General features: G+C 39.7%; 3 protein-coding genes across 5 annotated transcripts in view; all 3 read right to left on the bottom strand.

Annotated features, from left to right (window-relative positions):
- Nucleotides 1-698: 698 nt before the first annotated feature.
- Nucleotides 699-2,431, bottom strand: LOC311077842 (putative nuclease HARBI1; the record flags this gene model as incomplete). The annotated part of the gene is made up of 4 exons (XM_084106484.1): nt 699-1,472; nt 1,567-1,678; nt 1,775-1,890; nt 1,960-2,431. The coding sequence occupies 4 exons, from the start codon at nt 2,429-2,431 to the stop codon at nt 1,102-1,104; spliced, it is 1,071 nt and encodes a 356-aa protein (XP_083962610.1). The 3' UTR covers nt 699-1,101.
- Nucleotides 2,381-5,078, bottom strand: LOC311077850 (uncharacterized protein). 2 transcript variants are annotated; one of them, XM_084106493.1, is made up of 9 exons: nt 4,690-5,078; nt 3,684-3,754; nt 3,420-3,596; nt 3,268-3,329; nt 3,099-3,185; nt 2,970-3,011; nt 2,728-2,901; nt 2,613-2,648; nt 2,381-2,514 (listed from the first exon to the last, which is right to left on the bottom strand). In XM_084106493.1, exons 1-8 carry the CDS (start codon nt 4,845-4,847, stop codon nt 2,613-2,615), a joined length of 807 nt encoding a protein of 268 aa, XP_083962619.1. In that variant the 5' UTR covers nt 4,848-5,078; the 3' UTR covers nt 2,381-2,514. The 2 variants fall into 2 exon arrangements, 1 of the variants encoding a protein (XP_083962619.1); XR_014605006.1 differs by having other exon boundaries at nt 2,401-2,514; nt 2,613-2,901.
- Nucleotides 5,079-5,590: 512 nt separating this feature from the next.
- slc25a10b (solute carrier family 25 member 10b) overlaps nt 5,591-7,737 on the bottom strand; it is a 15,900-nt gene continuing 13,753 nt past the window's right edge. Inside the window, exons 10-12 of one of the 2 annotated variants that reach the window (XR_014605005.1) lie at nt 7,678-7,734; nt 7,040-7,375; nt 5,591-6,924 (exon numbers count right to left, since the gene is read on the bottom strand). Coding sequence is in view for 1 of the 2 variants with exons in the window: in XM_084106491.1 (XP_083962617.1) it covers nt 7,274-7,375; nt 7,678-7,734 (159 nt within the window). In the remaining variant the exon portion in view is untranslated. Of the gene's footprint in view, nt 7,376-7,677; nt 7,735-7,737 lie in introns of both variants that reach the window. The other variant, XM_084106491.1, reaches the window with a different exon arrangement.

Here is a 7,737-nt window from a genome sequence, read left to right as displayed (position 1 = left end):
AGGGATTAAGCCAGGATATCTTGGTGATCCTGGCTCAATTGATCCGTAATCCGGTTGCACTAAAGCTGGATAGGGGGCAGGAGGATATGTTATGGTATAAATTACCATTGAGATTTATTCTGTGGAGCTAGCCTGCTCCAGACCAGGCTAAATTCCAGGATCTATTTAATCTCATCCCTAATGTCAGTCAGCAGTCACCACAAATGGAAACCAATAGTTATTTCACTGCTCACTATACATTGTTATCACATATAACTAGACCCACTGTCATTATTTAAACGTTTGTGATCATTAATTTCAATCATTTTGGATAAATAATGATTTTTAGATGATGTTGCTATCATTAGATAATTTACAGTTTCCCATAGACTATAAGGCTATATATAAAATGATAGAATATTAGGGCCACAGAGGGGAAAAAAAGACAAGTCATAATATTGTAACCAGTTGTTTTAAAGGAGGACAGTTGTTAAAATGACAGATGTGGGGCATTTCGTGAAATTGTACTTCAGTATGGTTTCATAAACAAAGACATGCTGATGTGCCAGAATATTAAGTATCACATTGTCATAAGTATCAAAACTGTAAAAAGAATATGTAGCTTTTCTGCAGAAAGAACCAGCCTCATAAATTTATGACTATCCTTTTTCCTCAGTGTGGCCCTAGTACTCTGTCATATAAACAAATACACATTCCATATGAATATAAAAACACAATGTGTAACATTATGTTCCTTTATTGAATAAGGACAAAACAAAGCAGGTAAACCATCAGCTCCTTTCGAAACTGAAGTCACAGTGACTCTACAAGATGGAAAGCACAGAATCAAAGCAGATTATACAAAATGATACATACACATTCAAAGGTCTGTATATAACACACCCTGCATGTCTGCACACTAAAATAAATGCAGGACAAATCCATACACATCAACTGAACAGACAAATGAATGGATGCAGTAGCCTCCCTGCAGCCTTGTATTACACACAGTATACCGCACAAACATCATAAGAGGCCAAATTCGTAAAAAAACGAACCCAAAAAAACCCAAATTCCTCTGCCACCGCAGGACATATTTAACCAAAATTGAAAGCACACATACTAACTAAAATAATTCAACACATATTGGTCCCTCAGCAGCCGACCACTGTCGTCATCAGGGAAGATTGCCGGATTGTCCCAGTCCATGGCTGGTGGCACTCTGGGGGCCCTCTCCTTCCTCAGGCAGGCCACATTGTGGAGGACAGCACAAGCCACAGTAATATCACATGCCCTAACAGGGCTGACCCTTAATTTGTGAAGGCAGTGAAAGCGTGCCTTCAGGAGGCCAAAGGTCATTTCAACTCTGGCCCTGGTCCTGGCATGGGCATGGTTGTAGGCCTGCTGTGCTTCCTGGGGGTCTGTGAAAGGTGTCAGGAGAAAAGGCTGGCAGCCATACCCCCTGTCTCCCAGCAACACACCAGAGAATTCACCTGTCAACACAAAATCTCATCATTACTACCTCATAAACACAGTGATATTCTTGACACAGCCATGATGGTTATAAATAGGGGTTGTGTGGCTTACCTTGTGATAGGCACTGATAGATTTCAGAGGCCCGAAAGATTCTGGAGTCATGGACTGAGCCAGGCCATTTTGCCACAACATTGCTGATCACACAGTCAGCATTGCAGACCATCTGAAATCATAAGATGAGGAATATTACACCAATCAATGCACATCACTGGCAATGCAGAGTGTTCGTCAATGGACAATATCAAAAAGTTATGTTCACCTGAACATTAATGCTGTGAAAGGATTTCCTATTCACAAAATCGGCCTCATGGGCACCTGAGGGGGCTTTTATCCTTATGTGTGTGCAGTCCACTGCACCAATGACATTGGGGAAACCTGTCACACAAAGTAATGAGTATCCTACTATGTGTTAACAGTTGTCCTGTAATTTGTAGATCCTCTTACCTGCAATCCTATAGAACTCCTCTTTGATGTCACAGAGTCTTCTGTGGCCAGGGAAGGAGATGAAGACATCTGCTAATGCTTTGATAGCCAGACACACACTCCTTATTGTGCGGCAAATTGTGGCCTTGTTCAGCTGTTCTGCATCCCCCACTGAGTACAGGAAGGCTCCACTAGCAAAAAAGCGCAAGGCCACACAAACCATTTGCTCCACACTCAGTGCATGGCTCCGTGCAGTGCGGTGCTTAATCCTGGGACCCAGTAGTCTGCATGGATACCTGATGCCATCTGCAGAAAACCTGTATCTTTCATATAGATGGTCATCAGGGAAGGCCAGTGGGTCCAACCGGTCCCTGAAGACCCTTTCTCGCCTGAAGGCTCTCCTCAGCACAAGTGCTTCTTCATCCACCACATCTCGCAAGAATGGGCATGCCATTGTCAGAGCAGAAAGGAACACACAATTTTGGGCCTTCATATAGGCTAGTGGCCACACCTGGTGCTGGGGGGGTGGGCAAAAGAGGCCGGTGCCTTATAACGATGACTTGGTTGTACTGATTGCTGGGAAAATAAAAAAAACCTTAGAAAGATGCCACCGTCCTGTGTGCTCACAATAAGAGCTCATATGTCATGGCTCACTTGACTTTACGAGAATATACCTAATTTTTATTTTGAGCTGTGTCATCTTCTTGGAGCTGGGGGAGGAAAGAAAAATAATGATTAATACATTTGTGTTACAGTTAGCATACAGTGTACATTGAAGGCATATCTCACCTCCCTCTCAAGTTTTTTTATTTCAAGGTCCAGTTTCCTAATTGTCCTCTTTTTTATTTCGGACTCCAGTGCAAGATTTTCCATCTTTTTCTTCTTGTACTGAATGTCTATGTCTGCCAGTTCTATTTGGCGCCGGAGGTGGTTGCCATACAACTTTCTGATAGCTTGTGAGCTCTGTGAACACAATACAATTAGCGCAGCTGGAATTTGGCAGGATGTGGTGTCCTTTTATTAATACGCACTATGTTGCCAGGCTGGTTTTCCCACTGTATAGCATCTGGGTCCTGTAAAAGAAATTAGATTTTTTGATTTTGATGAGGACTCCTCACCATTGTAGAGTAAATAGTACTTTCACAGTCTTAACATGATACCTCATGCCTTCTGGAATCCAGAGAGATGGTCTCCTCCTCATCATCGTCTCCATCATGTGCTGTTGCTGCTGCACTGGGGCTTTCACCCTATCACATTTAATCGGATTCATATTGAAGCTAGTAGACAAGACATGCCAGGCCTACAGTATGCCTTTGATGGAGTACTCACTGGATCAGCATCGTCTGGTGCTTGTGCTGGTGGCTCTAACAGGAACACAGTGCTGCCAGACACTGCAAGGCAATAGGTAAACCAAAGTCAGACAGTCCAAATTGATTCAATATGAATGTGGTTGTATCCCATGTAGAGATGGAAGGACATACCTTGAATGAAGCGGGTGGCATCTTGGGAGGAACCTATGCTCGTCTCTTTCCCCCCAGGGATCCCCTCTAAGACGGGCCTGCCTTTATTTAGCTCCAAGGCCATGTCCTCTGCTGGGGTAAGGTCAGCCTTTGGTGACCCACCACCCGTGCCTTGTCTGTGGGTATTCTTTTTCACTGCTAAAACAGTACAGACAATGTGTGAGCAGGCACCTTCTGGGTACAATATATGCTTGTGCTTTGTTAAATATTAGTCAGGGACCATACCATTCTGCAGAATGTTCTTGTATTTGATTTTGACCTGCTGCCATGTCCGTTTTGGCCCGTTCATGTTTAATCTACATCACACGCGCGCACACACACACACACACACACACACACACACACACTCTTTATCACAAGAACATTTAATGGAGTCACACTGCAAAAAATGACTTGGTATTTTTGTCTTGTTTTCAGTAAAAATATCAACAAAAAAAAAATCTTAAATAAAGATGTATTTTCTTGATTTGCTAAATGACCTAGCAAAATAAGTATAGTTTAGACAAAAAATATAAACTTTAAGTAAATGTGTGCTTAAAACAAGCAAAAAAATAAAAAATCTGTCAATATAATAAGAAAAATTCTCTTGAAATAAGTTTACTTTTTCCATAAACACTTAATTTTAGAAAAGTTCTCTTGTTTCACTGGCAGATTTTTTTGCTTATTTTCCTAGGTAATTTTGCTCAAGAAAATATTTAAGATTTTTTTTAGATATTTTTTTTTTACTGAAAACAAGACAAAAATACTAAGTAAGAAAGACGTTTTTGCAGTGCAGTGAGCAACCGACCTTGGGTCCTTTGAAAGGCGCTATATAAATTAAAGTGATTATTATTATAGCTCATCTATTTATTCAATTAAATTTTATTTATATAGCACTTTTCACAATTGTTTCATTCTGTCAAAGCAGCTTTACATTAATAAAAGCAGGAGAAACACAAAAAAAAACGGTGGACAACATAAGAAGCAGAGTACAACGGCTAAGATTAAACCGTACTGAGCGCAGTAACGTTAAATAATAATGTAAGGCTTTAATAATAATTTATCATAGCTTTATACAGTGTGATGGAGTTACTTTACACAATTTCACTCATATCTGCAGTGCATTTCAATTAAAAATTTAACCGTTTCATAATTACAGTACAACTGCGTTTTTGGAGATGTGAATTAAATGTTTGAATTGTAATTGTGATGTTTCAGCGGAGCGGTGAGTGTGTAATTGTGCACTACTTACGCATTCAGGCGGTCTGCAATACTTTGCCACGCTTTTTCTCTTTGCTTTATCACTGTGGCGGTGTTGCCTTTCTTCTTAATTATATCTTTTACCTCCTCGTATGCCTCCATGAGGATTTGTGCTTCCGACGGGGAAAAGTACGCGGCTCTAGTTGCCATGGTAAATCAGTTAATCTGTGATCTGTGGCGGGGTCTAGTTGAGTGAGCCGTGAGCGCGCACCTATCCAGGATTGGTTTCACCTGGCTTAATGAATCCGTGTCTGCTCATCCTGGCTTGGTCTTTGTGCAACCAATTAAGCCTGGACGCACATGTTTTGGCTTCATTGAGCTCAGCTGAGTCATTTATCCCGGATGTCTTAATTCTACTTTTGTGCAACAGGCCTCAGGCCTATAATCACTAATCACCAACATAAAACTTGTCAACATAATAAAAGAAAACTGAACAAATCGCCTCATATAGCCTACAGATTATGACCATTATGAACATTATGAATGGAGACTCAATTCTCACCTGTGTTCAGATCAATCTCCTTTTCACTTGTCGACACACTGAAGTGAAACTGCAAGGGTTTTACTATGGGTTTCACTGACAGCGATTGGTTATTTTACAGAAGTAGGGAAATGTCACGTAGCCGCCTTTTTGGTCGCATTTTGGTCAGCGTTGCACTATTTGGTGTCTGAAATCTTTGGTTGCCCTGGTAACAAGCATGCATATATTCGTGAGTTTCCCGTTTCGAGTTAATGAGACAAAATAGGGCATTTACGGTTATGCACTTCTGCATCTGATCATTGCTTGTATTACCAGAACGCAAACATGTTGAGAGATCTGTTGATATGTGCGAGTTAAATACAAGTAATATAAATATACAAATCATTCCATGCTAAAGAAAAACTGCCACATTTTTCTGGTGTTAGTACTTTTATTTCCATTTTTGTTTGACAATTTCAGTTTAGACCATTTTCATCTCTCATTTAGTTTTCATATTTTCACTTTTTTTTTTTCGAGATAGAGGGAGCAGCTAAATTACATTCTGTTCAAGCAACAAACACCTCCATTTCCAAACCATAAATTACAATTCAATTTGTGTACAAAATTTTTTCGTACCCAAACTCGCTTGCAAACCCTTAAAGGGAGAGTTCACCCAAAAATGAAAATTAGCCCATGATTTGAAAAAAGAATGTAATTTACACCTAGGATGGATTGACGGTGAGTAAATCATGGGCGGATTTTCATTTTTGGGTGAACTATCCCTTTAACACTTCACGCATGTGTGCACACACACACACACACACACACACACACACACACACACACACACACACATACACATTTACTGGATGACACAGCGCCCTCTGCTGGTCACGGTAAACAAGGCTTCTCCAGTGTTCAGATTTCATTCTTAGTGTCAAATCATCAAACAGTCTGAATGCATTTACCAATATGGTAGTTTACCAACTTAATCTAAAATATTAAGTTTAAACGTTAAGTAAATATGTGATAAACGTCTGTTGTTACATGCTTAGTTCAAGTAAAACACTAAGATAAATCTAGAAATTTAGGACCAAACCGTGAAACTGAATTAGTAATAATAAGTAATTTGTGCAACTGATTCACTAAATGCCCCCATTACCTTGAACCACAAAAAACTACAAGCACATTTGCAGGAATTACAGTGGCTCATTTCTGTCATGATGCAGGATGTGTGTCGATTGCTGAATTATTACAAACAGAGATGAACAGAACGGAAATATCGACAAATTGTCTTTCACATTGCAAAAAAACCGTTGGATCCCCATCAGTCAGTCATTTCTTGTTTTCTTTTCCTCTGATGCTGCACATTTTGGTTATAAAGTAAAACTCGTTTTATTTCTGAAGGTTTTCTGTGACCCCTGACCCTAATTAACATCTGTCAATCAAACTCAGCAACATATCTGTGCAGTGTCAAATACAGATCTTTGAAAATACAGTATTTGTATAATTAAAACACAATTCATACAAATTGCATGCAAACTTTAAAACTGTAAATATGGACCGTTTTGTGTGTGCATTTTATGTCTTAAAGGAATAGTTCACTCAAAAATGTCAATTTACTCACCTTAAGGAAACAATACATATTTATTAAATGGAAAACATTATGTAGAAAACAAAAAGAGATCCTAATCCTACAGGTCTGGAACAACATCAGGCGAGTAAATGATGAGATAATGTTTATGTTTGGGTGAATTATCCCTTCATCTGCAATAGGAGTATTTATGAACAGCATTTAAAAAAAAAAAATTGGAATCATAATTCATTCATAATCTACAAACATATCTATCCTGATAGATAACATCTATGATCTAAACCTCACCCTGAAGAGATGAGGATGAGCGTCCAGTCGTCTTCTCCCAGAAGGTCCAGTTCAGTGAGTCCAGTTGTCCCGGTTTGGCACTCGGATAGTGATGAAGTCCTCTTTCGTTACGTTCGGCGTGTGACGTCTATCATGACTGTGTTGTGTGAGAAAGAGAGAGACTGTCCAGAAAGAATACAGCAGTGAGCGCAGCTTCAAGAGGAGGCCAAAGGGGAAAGGTCAAGAGGTCAAAGTTCAGCTGATCACCAGGATGCCGAAGTATTTCTTCAGCTGCTCCAGAAAGACGAACGTCAGGACGGTGTGAGGAATCAGGCGGATCCCGGCCGGAACTAAACCCTGTCAGACGATTCACAAAACCATCAGTAATGATTCAATTCAATTCGCAATTATTTTCACAACACACATCGTTTCAAAGCAGCTTTACAGCAAATACACAAGTCCACATTACAGTTTAGAGTCTGTTATCAGAGGAAACTGTCTAAGTTATGTGTTTCAGAAATGTACTTATATAAAATCACAGTTAGCGAGAAATGTATTCATTTAAACAATGTAATAATTTAATGCAGATATAATGAGCTCACTGAAGTAATGAATACTTGTTTGTTAACTAATGATTATGACATTTAGTCATAATTTACCTTGTAGAAGGCGAGTGGTCCCAGTTTGGCGGTTTCAGATAGGCAGTGCATCACACCCTA

Source organism: Abramis brama (assembly GCF_963993115.1).
Source record: "Abramis brama genome assembly, chromosome: 2".
Classification (NCBI taxonomy): Eukaryota; Metazoa; Chordata; class Actinopteri; order Cypriniformes; family Leuciscidae; genus Abramis; species Abramis brama.
Note: the sequence above shows the minus strand (reverse complement) of the source record. Positions and strands in the feature narration are given on the sequence as shown.